This window comes from Medicago sativa, chromosome 7 (genome assembly GCF_051527215.1).
Source record: "Medicago sativa cultivar Bolivia chromosome 7, Bolivia_mono, whole genome shotgun sequence".
In the NCBI taxonomy this organism is placed as follows: domain Eukaryota; kingdom Viridiplantae; phylum Streptophyta; class Magnoliopsida; order Fabales; family Fabaceae; genus Medicago; species Medicago sativa.
Window position 1 is genome coordinate 18,622,753 of NC_140755.1, and position 18,526 is coordinate 18,641,278.

General features: G+C 37.6%; 1 protein-coding gene and 1 long non-coding RNA gene across 2 annotated transcripts; one reads left to right on the forward strand and one right to left on the reverse strand.

Annotated features, from left to right (window-relative positions):
• Nucleotides 1–1,147: 1,147 nt before the first annotated feature.
• On the forward strand, nt 1,148–2,102 carry LOC146904789 (uncharacterized). The gene is made up of 2 exons (XR_015017555.1): nt 1,148–1,584; nt 1,681–2,102. It is a non-coding gene; the product is annotated as an uncharacterized LOC146904789 (long non-coding RNA).
• Nucleotides 2,103–12,043: 9,941 nt separating this feature from the next.
• LOC146904790 (uncharacterized) lies at nt 12,044–12,959 on the reverse strand. Its single transcript, XM_085722783.1, has 3 exons — nt 12,824–12,959; nt 12,634–12,702; nt 12,044–12,255 (listed from the first exon to the last, which is right to left on the reverse strand). Exons 1-3 carry the CDS (start codon nt 12,878–12,880, stop codon nt 12,181–12,183), a joined length of 201 nt encoding a protein of 66 aa, XP_085578909.1. The 5' UTR covers nt 12,881–12,959; the 3' UTR covers nt 12,044–12,180.
• Nucleotides 12,960–18,526: the final 5,567 nt, after the last annotated feature.

The following is an 18,526-nucleotide window of genomic DNA, read 5'->3' on the forward strand; positions in this document are numbered from 1 at the left end:
CCTTCTGGAGGGCGCCTGAGCTTTTCTGGAGGGTTTTTAGGCCTTTAGGAATATAATGACGGTCCACAACCCCCCAAGCACGAGCTTTGGATACAAGGCGAAGTGATGAATGTGTGAGATTTGATTTTGCTGTTTAAGCCATTTGTGTTTTCAGATGCCCGTTTAGAGGCAATGTTTCTTATGAGGAACACGCCCAGACTTCTAGGAGCATGTTGAAGGGCATCGGATCCCCTTTGAGGGGTCATTCGAGCATGTAGGTGTACATTGATTATTCACAGCCCCCCAAGCACGAGCTTTGGGAATAGGGCGAAGAGGTGAATTCTTTTCCCTTTTGTTCGCCTCTTGCTAGATCGGCTTTGTGGTAAAGATTTTCCTGGCGAGATGTTTCTTGCGTATTTATTTTATAATTCCATATGGTTTCAAACTTTCCTTATATTTGTTGTTCTTTTTTCTTTTATGCTAGCCTTTCCTTGTTGATAGCTTGTTGTCGCCTAAATGATTTCTTATTTGTCGGGTGTTTGAGTGACACCCTTTTTGGGCTTTAGCCTTTTTCTTTTGTTCTATTTTTTGGACTTGTGATCCTGCTTATGGCATTTAAATATTGGTTTGGTGATGATATGTCGCCGCCAGAACCCTTTGAGGTTTGGCGGGTTTGGCAGAGCCCCCTCTGAGGGTTGATGTGGCTTCCAGAGCCCCCTCTAAGGGTTGGTTTTAGATTCCAGAGCCCCCTCTTAGGGTTGGTTTAGTTTCCATAGCCCCTCTGATGGTTGGTTCTTATTATTTAGGAATTTCAACTGTTGATCGCCTATGCGAGGTCTTTAGGTAGTCGCCCTTTTTATGCAAAACTGATTATCCACAGATTATGTATATATGTACCGCAGAATAATTGCAAATAAACAATATCGATTAAAATTTGTAATACGAGACTATTATATACTTCCCTTAAAAAAGTTTTAAGTATATACTAATAATCTGATACACAGGGATGACAGTTTGTGGGAAAACAGTCCATAAAAAAAAAAAAAAAAAAGTTTGTGGGAAAACAATTTTAATTGCTTTTAGAATATATACAAATTTTGAAACTTCTACATGTAAAGTGCAACAGAAAATTGATAATTATCTCTGTCAAAAAAAAAGAAAATTGATAATCCCTTATTCTTAAAAGTTGTTCGGTTAGCAACAACTTAACCCTAGATTTTTGGCTCTAAAAACACATCATTAATTGCTAATTTCCCTCTAAAAGCTATTTTAACCTGAAAATTGAATTATTTATTAAAAAAAAAGAGAAATATGTGTGATTTGTTGAAGTGTGTTGTATACCGTGTTTTATAGCCTTTACATATTCTTATCATTTGAATTTCAAATACAAAGGTTATAGTAACTATAAACTTCAATTAATGTCACCATTGGTATCCTCCACTAAGTCTGGCATAATTCCCATGCAGGTTCACGTTTTACAACACCAGAACTTTTGGGTATAAATAGTCAAGCTGAGACTTTGCGACACCACAACCCTATTTCGCAGCAGACAGTGAATGGTCAGACGCACAGCTGAGACTTTGCTCTCATACCATTGCTTGACTGGTAAATGCAAATTTAAGCAAAGTTGTTTTCCATGTTGTCTTCCTTATAATGCTATTACTTCCTATAAGTCTATAACTAATGTTGTCTTCATGGCAGACACCTTGGACAAGGCCTCTACATCACTCAAGCTGGTTGATGGCTGTGGAAACATGAGGGAGTGCATATGAGCACTGCATGATCGGTGGTGAATGGAAACACTTTATGATGGTGTGAAGATCAGACTTGGTGCACCTGCAGCTGGGAAGAACGATAGCCTCTACATCACTGTCAGTTGGAGTTAGGGTTTGGTTGCAAGAATGAAGGTGTAATTTGGTGCGGTGGTGGATGTTTTTTGGTTACGGGGGATTAAGCTTTTTTGGGTTTGGTCTTAAGTTTTTATTTGATGGGAGTTCTGTAGTTTTTTAAATTATGTTTTTTTTCGTTTCCCTGCAACTTCTGTTTTGTAATCTTGAATTCTGCCTATTCAATTTGAGGTCATGTTGCTTAATTAATATAATTGCATTTTATTTCTATGCCAATTTATTTTTATGCCAATCTGTTGTGAAATTGGAGGTTAAGCCAAAATATAATTGCCCCTTACCAACGTGGGCAGTGATACTACCTGAATTAATGTATTCCTCATCAGTTAATATGCAAGTGCAGAAACAATCAAATGGGTTAGTTGCACCAAATTTTAGTGTGTTGTTGATTTAACTTGAAGATGTATATGCTTAAATATATAAACAATCAATAACTGCACTTTGTCTGGATACAATTTATCATGTGGATGATTTCAAAGTTCTTGATGTTAGATCATTGCTCTTTGCGTTGGAAACAAACTGCATCAGAAACCTTGATTCTATTATTTGTTATTATGATCAGAAGCAATGAATTCAACGTTAAGTGTGTTCTATGTTTAATATTTTTTTTTAATATTAACAAGAGTATATAAAAACCCATAATAATTAATATAAGTAGAGATGGAAAGGTTAGTCACCATGTTTCAAATTCACGAAGCCATTACACTTTCAAAGTGCTAATTCAGAACATAATGTAAAACTTATTGTCTATACTATAGCGAAATATTGCCTTTATAGTAGAATGCAGATTTTTATATATTTAGCTGTTATTTTGAATAAGTTAAATTACAAATAGATGCAAGAAACTCATCTAATAGTGTATAAACCTGTGACTTTTAAAATTACTTTTAAATGCTTATAGTTTAAATTGACCCACAGTAAAATATATAAGAAATTAGGAATGAGAATATGCATGACTGTTGTGCTTCCCATTGCTTTAGTTTGTAATGTAAACATACACACAATGAATTAGTTTGGCTTTTCACGTTACTAGGCAATAGTTTTGGTATTCTCTACCTTTTATTAAATGCATTTGGGAAGTTGTCGTGATTAATGCTGATTTACATTGGTTGCCAGTAAGTGAAAGGGCCATATACATAATTTGGTCTTGATGATTTACATTCAGCTATTTTTGCTGTTCTATTTTTATTTATGTTATATTGCTGTAATTTGACCATTAGTTATTTACGAAATTCAGACTTTTATTATTTATATGTTGTAGTGCTCATTTTGTGAATACCTTTGATCTTTAAGATTTTGAACATTATTCTATTATTTGAAGATATATTTCAGCTAAACAGACCCGTGCGGCGCACGGGTCATCTATCTAGTTATCATAAAAAAACATATTGTGTAGTGTAGGGAATATACTAATGTATTCGGTGAATTATTTTTTAATTTATTTTATTTATTTATTTTAAACTTTTGAATTGATGCATGTGAATCGTCGTTTTGTTATTGATTCTAGAAAAACCAACGTCACATAAATTAATTATATCACATCGCAACCATAAATCCTTAAAAAGTAAATCACATATTCTGATTTTGTATACAGCGGGATTAATAATTCGGTGGTAAACCGTCCTGAATCGTATGATTTGGTTCAATTCCATGAAAGAACTAAAGATATAATTGAATAACAAAGGAATGTGAAACCTGATTTGAGAATGGCTTCGAAAGAGAATGGGTAGGAGAATCACTTCGAGAGAGTATGTCGTTTTCTAGATTTTGAGACCTGATGTTGGTTTGGTCTTCGCTGGCCATCGTTTTTTCGAGATTGCCGGTAGGTTTATGAGTGTGGCCTAGGTTAGTTTTATTGAGGTTCCCATAGATGGCGCTCACGGTACTTGCAGTGAGTACAATAATAGAATCTAGTGTTTAAATTGTTTATGTCTTCCTTGAGAATGATTCCAAGTGCATAGTATTGCTCGAGCTTCGCTATCTCATCCTAACCCCCATATTTTTCACCATGTATTGCCTACTTTGTACCAATTAATTTTGAATGAAATGAATTAATTATGCCTTTCCTCAAAAAAATTATATTATAATTCACATGTTTTTTTTTTTTTGAGAGAATAATTCACATGTATATAACTAGTACAAATGGTTCACGGAATAAAAAAGAAACTCATATGTTGTATTTTTAAAACACGTATGTATCTCATCTGTATCCTGCCTGTTAAGCCGTATCACAAATTATTCCTCCGTATCCCGAACGTATTCTTAAAGTATCCAATATATTATTAAATAAAAATTAAATTAAATCATTCGGATACTTTTGGGATACGTATCCGGGAGTATCCGCAGAGTATCAATATCCAACACAGGTACGACACCATTTTGTAGTACTCAGGCTTCATAGATTGATAGTAAAGAAGAGAAACCGTTGAAGGTAAGAAATCCAAATTAGATGTCATGGAGGAAGAGGGTTTCCCTCAAGACATAAATGAGGGCAGCAAGAGATGTTTTTAAATATAAGCCGTATTAAACAGGTGAAAAAAAGAGAGAGCGTCTGCGAACAACTGTGAGATGAGAGTGAGTGGCAGAGTGATCAAGAGGGGTGGCTCGTCGTGGCTTCGCCATGAACGACCACACCGGCGTTCATTATCGCCGGAGGTGAGGACAAATTGGGGGGGACGGGATTCAGATGGTGAGGATTGGCAAGACGTGAGACGGCGACGAAGGAAAGCTCATGGACAGGTTGGTAGCGGCTGGGATGATCATCAAAGGCAGCGGCAGCTTGAGGACAGGGATTACTATGGAAACAGACAATCTAGCTTTAGGGTTTCGACAGACTATTATGATGATGACTGGAATGGCTCACGTAGAGGGGCGGCAGTGCACTCAGAATTGCGATCAACACGTGAGGGTTTGGTTCGGCGGCATGATGTTGGTGCTATAGGATACCAGCGATCGCGCGACATGGATGATGGTTCTGGGAAGGAGTCATGCGACTTCAATGGTGAGGGAGTAGACCAGAATGATTTCTCACAGTATAAACGGTTCGTAACTTTCTATTTTACCAATTTTCCGCCTCAATTATCAAATTTCTTTCTGCGAAAAGGTTTCGAGGTTTGTGGGATTTTGGAGGAAGTGGTAGTGCCACGTAGAAGGAATGTTAATGGGGAAGTTTACGGATTTGTGCGTTTTTCTAAGGTTAGGGACGTTGGTAAATTGTTAAAGGCTGTGAATTCTGTGTGTTTTGGACATTATCGTATTAGGGCTAAAATTGCACGGTTTGATCGTAGTTTAGGGGATGTGGGGAAGCTTGAGAGGATGGATGCGGAAGTGAATGTGGTGGGGAAATCAAGTGAAGGAGGGTCTGGCCTCGTGGCGGATAAGAAAGCTGGTGAGGGAGGAAGCAAGGTGGGTTCGAGGGGATAAGGGAAGAAACTTGTGGAAGAGGGTGTAAAAGTGGTTAGGGTTGGGGAGGTGGCTGTTCAAGTGCGAGAGGGGCCGGCGAAGGGTGGGAAACGGAGTAGCAGCAAGGTTGTGGATGTGGAGAGGGAGGTAGGGCAGCTTGAGGTGCCCGTAGTCGAAGTACATCAACCGGTTCCAAAGAGGTTGGTTCGAATGTATCGATCAAATGGGAATGATTTGAATTGGGCAAGATTAGGCGTGTTGGCTACTGTGAACAATGGGGAGGCGATTACGGTGATCCAAAATCGTGTCGAGGATGCTGGCTTTGCGAACTTAGACGTCATTCCTATGGGGGCGGATAGAGTTTTTTTACAGAGCACGTCAGATAAGAATACATTGTCCGTCTTAGAAGAGGCAAAAGATTTTTTTGATATTCTTTTCACTAATATTGTTAGGTGGGACAAAGATGTCGTTCCTTTTCGGAGGGGTGCATGGCTCAGACTGTATGGTATTCCGATTCATGCATGGAATGGGAACTTCTTCAAACTGTGTGTGATGGACTGTGGGACTTATCTCCGATCAGATGATATGTCTTTGGATAGAGGAAGATTTGATTATGCGCGAGTTTTGATATCGACACCTTCTTTAGATATTGTTTCATGTGTTGAAAAGCTACTAGTAGACGGAAACATGGTGGAAATAAAGATAATCGAGGAGTGGGGTTTTAATATCGGTGAAGATGCGTGTCTAGGGCTGGCAATGATCCGAACCAACTCGACAATAGTTCGAAACTCGATTCGACAATTATCTCGTTGAACTTGGTTCATGAACCAAATGAGCTGAACTTGAGCTGAAAATTAAGCTCGTTAAATAAATGAGTCGAACTTGAGTTGTATATAGTTCGACTCGGTTGGTTCATGAGCCGACTCGATAATATATATTACTAATTTAATTAACAATAATTATAATAAAAGAGAGGGAAAAAAAGAAGCTAATAACATACTTGTACATGCTTTTAACTATTCTAAACACACACATATATATACTAAAATTAGTCCCACATCGGGGAGTTTAAAAACATCTAACAGGAGTGGTAGATATAAAAAGAGGAGTGCGCTGCACATTATATGGAGTACGCTGCTACATGGACAGTGCTACACTACCATTGATATAATTTTCATATAATTATAAAGTTCAACTTTTTTTTCTTAAGTAGTCTTAAGACCAGCACGGTCTGTAGTTTAATATTTAGTTCAATTTTTGTTTTTGTTTTTTAAATTAATTAAAAGGTCAAGCTATACATTTTGACAAAAATAAAATAAAATTTGTCAACATTTTGACAAAAATAAAATAAAATTTGTCAAATGAGTTGAACCTAACGAGCTGAACCGAGTGGTTCGTGAACTTTAAACGAGCCGAACTCGAGCTAAAAAAAAGGTTCGTATCGAACTCGAGCCGAGTTTCGAGCCGAGCCAATTCTTATCGAGTCGAGTCGAACTCAGAAGAGTTCGGTTCGACTCGACTCATTTCCAGCCCTATGCGTGTCTTATAGAGGATGTGGGAGACCAGAATTCGTTGTCGGATAATGTGGAAGTTCAAGGTGACCCTGAAGCGTGTAATAATGTGGATACTCTTGTTGATAAACTTGTGAAGGAGATAGAGGAGGAGGGTGTGTTTCCAGACGATGAGGAATCGGACGTTGTTAGAATGGATGGTGCTGCTAAAGCGGATATACTTGCACCTGTGTCAGACGTCGGGTCACCACTTCAGCCTGCAAAGGGTGCAGATACGGCGAAGTCACAAAGTTCTCTTGGGGCTTCGGTGATGAATCCGGTGGGGTCCGAAGTTGATGAAAGCTCAGCGGATGGTACTTTGTTACGTGATGAGGGTATTACATTAGAGGTGCACCAAACTACTAAAGTCATTATTTCCAATGTAGAGACTGGTAATCAAAAAGGGGCACAGAAAGAGGGGAGTGATCATCTGTCGGTTTTGTCGTGTCCACCGTTTGGAGGCAAGTCGGCGGTGTCAGGTCCGTGGAGTACAGAATGGTTGAAGGAACGTCATGGAGGGTCCGGTATTATTTTTTCCGCTAAAAAAAGGAGTTTTAAGGCCAGAAAGAGAAAAGTAAATTCTATTCTGGAAGGAGGTGTTGGTTTTAAACGTAGAAAAATCGGTGGTGAACTACGTCATTCGGTTCATACTCTGAAAAAGGTGGCGCGGTTATCTTGTAAAGATAGATATGCTGTGCTGCAGACTTTGAAAAAACGGGCTCGTAAGAGGAAGAATAACGTTAACTCTCAAACAGGTGGAGTTGAAACATCCAAGGGCACTTCTAGCGGGGCCCCTTCTAATGCATCAGTCAACAAAGATTAGAATCACTGGGTGGTGTTACATGGGAAGGAGAAGGAGGCTGCAGAAAACGTGTGGGGGATAGGGAAGGCTTTAGGGTTACAGTTTGATGGGGATGTTCATAATAGGTTCAGTGTTCTCTCTAGAGCAGGAAAAGAAAAGAGGGAGCCTAAAGTTTGTGAAGTGGGTGCGAAAGGGAGGTCGGTCGAGGGAGGGTGTTAGCTAGTGGTAGGTTGAAGACGGTGGGGTGAGGGTGTGTGTGATGAGGTTGTTGTCTTGGAATGTTCGGGGGTTAGGTGGGATGGAGAAGAGAAAGGAAGTTAAGGAATTGGTGAGGGAGAAGTGTCCTTTTGTGTTGTGTTTACAAGAAACTAAGTTACAGTCGATCGATGATTTTCTATGTTCTTCAGTATGGGGGCCACTGAATTGTGATTATTCATTTAGTCCGTCTGTTGGGGCGTTAGGGGGTTTGTTGACTGTTTGGGATACTTCTGAGGTGGAGGTGTGGGCTTCGTTCCGAGGGGAGCATTTCTTGTTGATTCATGGCAGGTTTCTTAAATCTAATGTTGAGTTTCATTTGTTCAATGTGTATGCTCCTTGTGATCACAGAGCTAAACAGACCTTGTGGACATCCTTGTCAGCGCATTTACAATCTTTGGGTAGCTGTAATGTGTGTTTATGCGGGGATTTTAATTCTATTCGGTGTCCGGAGGAAAGGCGATCTGTGCGCGGATCTCAGGTTGTAGATGATTTTACACATTTTAATGCATTTATTGATGATTGTGTTTTAGTTGATTTACCACTGGGTGGTCGCAAATTCTCGTGGTACAAAGGCGATGGTTGTTCTATGAGTCGATTGGACAGGTTTTTGCTCTCTGAGGAGTGGTGTCAGTCATGGCCTAGTTGTATTCAAGTGGCTCATTTAAGGGGTCTCTCAGATCATTGTCCTATTTTATTGTCGGTTGACGATCAAGATTGGGGACCGAGACCGTTACGGTTGTTGAAATGTTGGCAGGATATGCCTGGCTACAATATTTTTGTTCGTGAAAAATGGAATTCTTTCCAGGTTCAAGGATGGGGCGGCTATGTCCTTAAAGAGAAATTAAAATTAATCAAAGCGGCTCTCAAGGAGTGGCACGGATCTAATACTCGTAATTTACCGGCAAAAATTGTGGCTTTGAAAGAAAGACAGGCGGCTCTTGATAGTAAAGGGGAGGAAGCGGAGTTGTCGGAAGTAGAGCTTGGTGAATTGCAAGATATTTCGACGGACATTTACTCATTAACCCGTCTTAATACAAGTATCTGTTGGCAACAATCGAGATTGATGTGGTTACGAGATGGCGATGCAAATTCAAAATATTTCCATTCCGTTCTTGCAGGAAGAAGACGTCATAATTCTTTATCTTCGATTATGGTGAACGGGGAGGTGGTGGAGGGTGTTAACCCTGTCCGTCAAGCAGTTTTTTTGCATTTTAAAAACCATTTTTTGTCAGATATGGGGGCTCGACCTTCTTTGGGTAATTTGCAGTTTCGAAAGCTTTCAGTCATGGAAATGGGTACGCTGACAAAACCTTTTTCTATGGATGAAGTTAAGGCAGCAGTGTGGGAGTGTGATAGCTTTAAGAGTCCGGGTCCAGATGGTATCAACTTCGGGTTCATCAAGAATTTTTGGAATGAGATGAAAGGTGACATTTTGCGGTTTACTACAGAGTTTCATAGGAATGGTAAATTGTCGAAAGGTATAAATTATACGTTTATTGCTCTTATTCCAAAAGTAGACAGTCCTCAGACATTGAATGATTTTCGACCCATTTCGCTGGTGGGATGTCTCTATAAAACTCTGGCAAAGGTTCTAGCAAACAGGTTGAGACAGGTTATCGGCAGCGTTGTGTCTGAAGTTCAGTCAGCGTTTGTCAAAAATAGACAAATTCTTGATGGGATTATGATAGCAAATGAGGTGGTTGATGAGACCCGTAAATCGAAGAAAGAGCTTTTAATGTTTAAAGTGGATTTTGAAAAGGCGTATGACTCTGTGGAATGGGGGTATCTTGATGAGGTTATGGGTAGTATGGCATTTCCGACTTTATGGAGAAAATGGATTAAAGAGTGTCTGTACTGCTACTGCTTCTGTGTTAGTGAATGGCAGTCCGACATATGAGTTCTCTCTAGAGCGGGGCTTACGTCAGGGTGATCCTTTATCGCCTTTTTTGTTCTTACTGGCAGCAGAAGGTCTGAATGTATTGATGAAAGCCTTGGTTGATACAGGTACCTTTACAGGATACAAGGTGGGTGGCGCCAACTCTGTGGTGGTGTCTCACTTACAATTCGCTGATGACACACTTCTAATTGGTAATAAAAGTTGGGGTAATGTTCGTGCAATGAGGGCTGGTTTAGTTTTGTTTGAGGCCATGTCTGGTTTGAAAGTAAATTTTCATAAAAGCTCTCTGGTTGGTGTCAACATCAATGATTCTTGGTTGTCTGAAGCAGCTTTTGTGTTAGGTTGCAAGGTGGGTAAAGTGTCGTTTCTCTATTTGGGGCTTCCGATTGGGGGCGATCCACACCGGTTATTGTTTTGGAAGCCTGTTGTTAATCGAATTAAAGCTAGATTGTCTGGTTGGCATAGTCGGTTTCTTTCTTTTGGTGGTCGGTTGATCCTTCTCAAATTTGTCCTGACTGCACTTCCTGTCTATGCTCTTTCCTTTTTCAAAGCTCCGTCGGGTATAATCTCTTCCATTGAATCTTTGTTAAATAAATTTTTTTGGGGGGGAAGTGAGGATAAAAGAAAAATTTCTTGGATTAGTTGGAATTCTTTGTGTTTGAGGAAGGAGTATGGAGGGTTGGGTGTTAGGAGTTTAAGGGAGTTTAACATTGCTTTGTTAGGAAAATGGTGTTGGAGGTTGTTAGTAGAGAGAGATGGATTGTGGCGTAGGGTGTTGGTGGCTAGGTATGGTGCGGAGGATGGTGGTTTGGAGGATGGGGGCCGGAGTTGCTCATCTTGGTGGCGGGAGATAGTGAGGATTAGAGATGGGATAGGAGAGGGTGGAGAGGGTTGGTTTGCGTCTGGTATTAGGAGACAGGTGGGAGATGGTGGTGAGACTGATTTTTGGCGTGATTGTTGGTGCGGAAATGTTCCGTTTTGTGTGCGTTTTAGACGGCTTTTTTATTTGACCGTCAACAAAGTTGTTACAGTAAGGAACATGTTCCAGCAGGGTGTGGAGGTTGGTGTGGGGGCGTGGCAGTGGCGTCGTCGATTGTGGGTTTGGGAGGAAGAGTTGGTGGAGGAGTGTAGGGAACTTTTACTTACAGTTACTTTGCAGGACTCATCTTCTGACAGGTGGCTTTGGTTACTGGATCCGATAGGTGGGTATACGGTTCGTGGTGTGTATGATATGCTGACATCGCAGGAACAACCCAGCTTTCATCAAAATTATGAGTTGATTTGGCATAAACAGGTTCCTTTGAAAGTATCCATATTTGCGTGGCGCTTGATGAGGGACCGGTTACCTACTAAACATAATTTGGCACTCCGTGGGGTCTTATCTATGGAGGCGCGGTCTTGCATTGATGGGTGTGGGCATGTTGAGGATCTGAATCATATATTTCTGTCTTGTCCTTACTTTGGTGCGTTGTGGCCGTTGGTGCGAGCTTGGCTTGGTGTTGTTGGGGTCGAGACTCAGTTTATAACAGACCACTTCTTGCAATTTATTAATTATGCAGGTGGTTTGAGAGCGCGACGTTCCTTTTTTCATCTGATATGGCTCCTGTGTGTTTGGATTTTGTGGAAAGAGCGGAATGATAGAGTTTTCAGAAACAAACAGAGTTCTATACCACATATGTTAGAAAAAGTAAAATCATATTCCTTGTGGTGGTTGAAAGCTAGTAATGTTGTTTTTAGCTTTGGTACTTATAATTGGTGGTCGAACCCGCTTACTTGTATGGGTATCGACTAATTGTATTGTAACTCTGTCTAGACTGTGTATCTTTCCGTGATTGTTTTGGCACACCTTGTGCTGGAACAATTACGTTATTGGTTTTAATATATTCCATTTTTGTCTGTTCAAAAAAAATAAACGAGGGCAATTCAAGAGGGAGGATTATCATGATAAGGTTAATGATAAATTTGAAAGAAAATAGTTCCCTTTGACATCTCCATCAAGCTATTCTTTGGATCATATCATGTGTTAATTTTTTCGCAATTTTCTTTGCTTTCAATTTTGATAATTCTTTGGAGCACAATCAGTCAACGATAGATTAAAGTTTTAAAATTATGATAATATAGTGGGAGAGATTTTAACCACAAGAAAATATCAAAATGGCGGTAAAAAAATAGAGATTACTTAATTACTCAAGACAAAAGCAAATATAACAATCTGTAAAGGTCCAAAGCAAATACTCCAAGTGTGCGCGTATATTACCTTGAAATTTTTATGATTTAAATAAAAATAAATAAACCATGACAAATCAATGCATAAAATCAATGCATAAAATCCCTAAAACAAAAATAGAATTAAATTAAAAAATTGCAAATAGCATCAGCAGCATAGATTTATTTGTTAGCACCATCTGCACTCTTTACAGCATCAGTAGCCTCTTGTGCATTTGCCTTCATTTGCTGACTACCCTACAACAATAAAACAATTTCATCAGTCACCAAAATTGATAATTTATAAGTTTTTCTACTCTATTTTTTTATAAAGTTCTATTTCTCTGTAATATTGAGAAACGGTTTTTTTTATACCAAAATGTTAGTATTTATTTGTTACAAATGATAATGGGGGATACGAATCCACATCAACCTATCTCTCGGACTCTTACGTTACTCCTAATGATTATTGATTATCTATATGTAGCATTGACACTTTAGATTAAAAATGTGTTGGGTGTTCGACACCGAAATATATATGTTGAATCACTTTCATTTTCTCAAATTTATGTGTCTAACCTCTTGACAAGATTAAGCGAATATAACTAAATTGTTTAGTTAATTAAACGTTCAAACCTCTTGCACAGATGCTGTGGCAGCCTGAGCATCATTGTTTGCCTTGTCCATCATGTTGCTTCCCTTCTCCTAAATCAACAATAATATTGTATCAAACTATGATGTTACAACAATTTAAAATGTTATATACAAAATAATTAAAAGGGCATATGAATGTATCCAATACATGTTGTGACTAATAAAAACTCACCTGAGCTTGTCTTGCGGCTTGTCCAGTTTGTTGGCTTGCATTCTGGGATTGATTCATCTTTGGTTTCTCTTTTAGATTTTGAAAAATAAGAATATAACTCAAAAAGTGTTACTTTGCTTTGTGAATATAATTCATAATAATGTGCATATATATAGCTTTTCAAAGTTATGAGTTGTGTGACACATGTAATTATTTGTACCATTTATCTGAGATGCTTTAGTTTTGGCTTAAGACTAGGAAATTTTGTCCATTTGTGGAATTGACTAAAGCTTGTTGCTAAAACTAAGAAAGCACCTTAGTCTGTTATTATTAAAAAGAAAATGAAAAGAAGAGAAATGTATTTAAATTCTACCAAATTCCCCTAGAAAAAAGATCTACCAAATTAACTATAACATAATGAAGATTTTGAACACAGTTTCAAGTGGAACTTTATTTTATTTTGAAAATTCTTTATGTTCTAGTAAGGAAAATAAGAAATATTTATGTTTTAGTACGAGAAATCATTGTCGACTGACTCATTTATAATTTCTTATTATTACCAGGAATTTTTTTAGGAGCGTTGGAGTATAGTTGGGTACTGATACTTTAGGTAAATTTATTTTAAAATAAATAGATATAAATATATGACATGTTATTTAATGATCGTGTGAAGGGCACATACCTAACCGAATTCAATAGATATTATTGCGTTTACCTTAATACTACATAAAAAAGATTTTTAACTGTCACGGTGTCGGGTAGCGTAACTTATCAAAAAAAAAAAAAAAAGATAACAGCGCAACTATCTTTTTTTTTTTTCTTTTTCTTAACCCTCTGATTTCTAAAGGAGGAAGATCTTGTTAGTTTAGAGTTCAACTAAGAGATAAGAGATAAGTAAAGTTTGATCAACGATTGTTTTTATCAAGATTCAAACTCAAATTCAAGCAATTTATCCTCAATTAAAGTTCATTAATCACTTGAACTCGTTCAATTTAGATATTGTAATTGATCTAAAAGATGTTGTGTGTGTAGTTTATTTTTATTTTTTGAGGGTGCATATATATCTAGTTATAGAATATAGGGTTAAATATGTTTTTGGTCCCTATAAATATACTAACTTTTCGTTTTAGTCCCTCTAAAATTTTCCTTCAACTTTTAGTCCCTATAAAATTTTCAATCTTTACTTTTGGTCCCTCGTTTAAAGTAAACTCATATGTAGAATTCATATTTTTAAATAAAATTTTTCAGAAAAATTTATAATATTATAAGGATCTCTCCAAAAAAAATTTAGAATTTTTTACCAAAACATGAATTAAATATGAATTTTTATATTTTTGGCGGTAAAAAATTCATATTTAATTCATGTTTTGTTAAAAAATTCTAATTTTTTTTTGGAGTGATTTTTACAATATTCCATAAATTTCTGCACAATTTCATTAAAAAATACAAAAATTTACTTAAAAATAGGGACTAAAAGTAAAGATTGAAAATTTTATAGGGACTAAAAGTTGAAGGAAAATTTTAGAGGGACTAAAACGAAAAGTTAGTATATTTATAGGGACCAAAAACATATTTAACCCTAGAATATAATATTATTTAAAATTTATCGTGTTAATTATATATCATAGGTCTGATTTGAAAAATGTCCATCAGATTTCGCAATTTTTACAAGAAGGGTAGTGTATGGTACTCACTTTGTTGGTGGTACACTAAACTGTACCAAGACTATGGCTACACAATTCTAAAACTAAATTATTCATTATTTTGCTGTTAATGATTACATTACATTCAACAATTCCCTTCTAACATTGCATATTCTAACAAATTTATCAATGACTCACTATAATGAATCGATCTAAAACCTTTTAAAAATTAATGCATCGCCTTAAACATCTAGCGCAATTTGAGTTTAGTGTTTAACATATTTGGGCCATAACATTCTACCAATCTTGAAGAAATAATTTGTCCTCAAGGTGGAACTTTGGTGGGAGTTCAAGGTGGATGCTTTCAGCCGTTCACCTCATTAGTTTCTTTGGTGTGAATTGTCCCTCATGCTTCTAAGCATTCTAGCTGTTTTGGTTTTTATTTTCCGCTATTGTTCTTTATGAGGGTTTTGATTTAATCCCCTTGACGCCCAACCTTAAAAAAGTAGGTGTAACTTGAGAGTCAAATTTTGATCAATGGCCAACCCAGCAAGCCAATCTCCCCTGAAAGGGGCCTCCGACAAGGGGACCCCCTTTCCCCTTACCTTTTTATTTTATGTGCTGATGTATTGTCAGGTTTGCTGTCAAAAGAAGCTAAGCTAAAAAAGATCCATGGCATCAAAGTAGCTAGGAAGGCGCCCATAATCTCACATTTGTTATTTGCTGATGATAGTCTGTTATTTGCTAGTGCGAATGTAGTAGAAGCTGAGACAATCTTGCAGGTTCTTAAGTCTTATCAGATGGCTTCTGGACAAGTCGTCAACTTGGATAAATCTGAGGCATCATTTAGTCGAAATGTGCGTGAAGAGGAAAAAGAAATGATCTGTAACAAGATGAATGTAAAGACTGTGATGTCCCATACTAAATACCTAGGCCTTCCTGTGGTGTTTGGTAGATCCAAGAAGGAAATTTTCTCCTTTGTTATTGACCGTGTCTGGAAAAAACTGAAGGGATGGAAGGAAAAGTTTCTGTCAAGAGCAGGGAAAGAGGTTCTGATCAAAGCTGTTGCACAAGCCATTCCGAGCTATATTATGAGTTGCTACAAATTACCAGAAGGTTGCTGTAATGAGATTGAAGGTTTATTGTCTAAATTCTAGTGGGGAGCAAAAGAGGGAGAACGGAAAATTCATTGGATGAGTTGGGACCGATTGTCCAAGGCTAAGAACAAAGGCGGAATGGGCTTCCGAGGATTTAGTGATTTCAACAAAGCACTTCTTGGGAAACATTGCTGGAGGCTTCTAACTGGAGAGAATACGCTTATGGGGAAAGTCTTTAAAAGCCGGTATCACCCTCGTGGAAGTTTTATGGAGGCAAAGATGGGTTTCTCACCTAGCTATGCTTGGAGGAGTATCATGAGTGCTAAAGATGTTATTGAAAGAGGAAGCAAATGGAGAATTGGGAATGGGGAGAAAGTCAAGATATGGCAGGACAATTGGCTTTCAAACAGAGGCACTTCAAGAGTTCGGAGTCAGACTAATGTACTCCAGCAGGATGCATATGTTAGCGCCCTTATTGATCAAGACACAAAGAAGTGGAATAGAGATTTGATCTTCTCCATTTTCAATCCTTTCGAGGCAAGGCTCATTGTAAACATTCCGTTATCTTGTAGGCTCCCTGAAGATACTTTGATATGGGCTGGGGAAAAGCATGGGAATTACTCGGTGCGTTCAGCTTATCACATGCTAGGCGATGACAGAAGGAATGGACTTCCGGGTGCATCACACGATGCCCATGAGAAGCTGTGGAAAGAAATTTGGCGTGTAAATCTCCCGAATAGAGTAAAGAACTTTATATGGAGGTTGTCGCAAAACATTTTACCCACTAGAGGGAACTTGTGTAAGAAAGGGATTAAAATTGAACCTTTGTGTCCTATGTGTAATTCTGAAACTGAAACAGCACATCATCTCTTCATGGGATGCAATTTTGCTAAGCTAGTTTGGTTCTCATCTAGCCTTGGAATCCATGTCCCTTTACAATCCTCTCTTAGTAGCTGGCTTTTAAGTTGGTTAGGAAAGAAGGACAATCTAGGCTCACAGTTATTCTGCACTATTTTGTGGAAAATTTGGTTTTACAGGAACCAAATGGTGTTCAAACTGATTAACACTTTTCCCCCTGATGTTGCTAATGCTGCGATTGATTTTGTTGTTGAGTTTAATCAAACAGTGCCTGTCAAGAAGCATCAGGGGCAGCAATCCATTGCAGCTGTTCCTAGACTTCATAATGCTCATATTATCCAGGTTGATGCAGGTTGTTTTCCGGAGGGATTCACCACTTATGGCTGCGTGTTTAAGGCTGATCCAGATGATATTTTTTTCTCAGCTTGCAAGAAAGAGGAGCTGTCAACAGATCCTGTTATGGCAGAAACTTTAGCCATCCGATGGTGTCTCAGTTTAGCCAAGGAAAGAGGCCTTCAGGACATCATTATCCAATCTGATGCGCTTGCTGTTGTTGAGTGTTTTAGAGGGTCAAATTCACTTGCTTGTATTGATTTGATAGTTCTAGATTGTAAGGCACTTATGGATGAATTTAACAGTGTGTCTATTATTTATATTTCTAGAGTTTTAAATGTTTTAGCACATAGGCTTGTTGGCTATGCTATGCAATATGGTTGTAAGTCTTGGAATGGATATGCCTTTCCTGTCACTGAAACCAGTACTGATTGTAACTCTTCCATTATCTAATGAAGATGTTTGAACTTCAAAAAAAAAAAAAACCAAAATATATTAATAGTGATGACTCAACGAATTTGACAAGACCATGTCAATAAAACGTCCACATCAATTGAGCCCACTTCCACTCCATTTCCCTGTTGAGAATTTTAACATCCAACTGGAGTGAACAAAATCAAAGAACGTGTCTGTCGATATAAAAGTTTGATCACACCAGGGATGAATCTAGAGTTCTAAATATAACTCAGAAGCAATAAAACTATTGCATATGATGTATCTGTCAAACTGAAGTCTCAATTCCATCCAAACACCGTCAACTTTTGGTTGATGTTAAGCGAGCTTGTTATATTAGAGCATGTTTCTCATTTCTACTTGCATCTTAAAAGTAGTGTTTCTCTTTCTTCAGCACCAGCATAAAATCTTTTGGTTAAAGTTACACTTGTTTGTGTAAATATGTTTTTATGGAAGAGAGGTAGATGAAACACAAGACAATGCTCAGCAAAAATGAGTGAAGATTTCAATAATACAAAGTTACAAACTAGTTTCAGTGTTGATAATAAATGTGACCAAATCCCCAATTTTTATCAGCTATATATAGGCAAAAATGACTAATCTACACCAAAAAAGACAAAGTGGATTCACTCCTCTTAACTAGAATTTTTTTCATACTCAAAATTCATGATTACAACCATCAATCACTTGCTAAAGATGAATAAATCTCTTACTACGTACACAATTCACATATTGTTATCAAAGACTGGTGTTTGATAATGAAATATACTTGGCTCAAATAATAAACTGAATGAAACTAGTTAGTCATACATTGGAAACCAAACATGTATTGGTCATTCCATATATTATTTTTTCTAAAAAATATATATATTCCAGCAAACTTGAAACATTAGCCAATTTTATATATAGAAAATACTAAGGAATTGGATTCAATGGATCCATTAATCCACATATTTTATTCACAGAAAACAAGCATACCAAAATATGCCATACTAGTATGGATGTAAGATTCTTAGGAAGCAATAGAAAACCTGAGAAATTAAGACACACATTCATTCATACCAAAATATGCCAACAGGTTGAACGTCTATCGGGATAGCAAATCGGTAGAGTTATGTTACTCTGATAAAGTGATAACAATGACCACCACCCGTATATATTATGACCGTCGCAAATCATTATGCAGAACTTATAAACCAAATGACTCCAGCAAATGTGGAAGGATGTTAGATACATTAAGCAATAAAGTTAAAAGAGAAATAAAAAAGAAACCACGATAGCTGTTGTATGAGAGTCAGAACTCCGAGAGTCTTTTAAAATATATATATATATATATATAT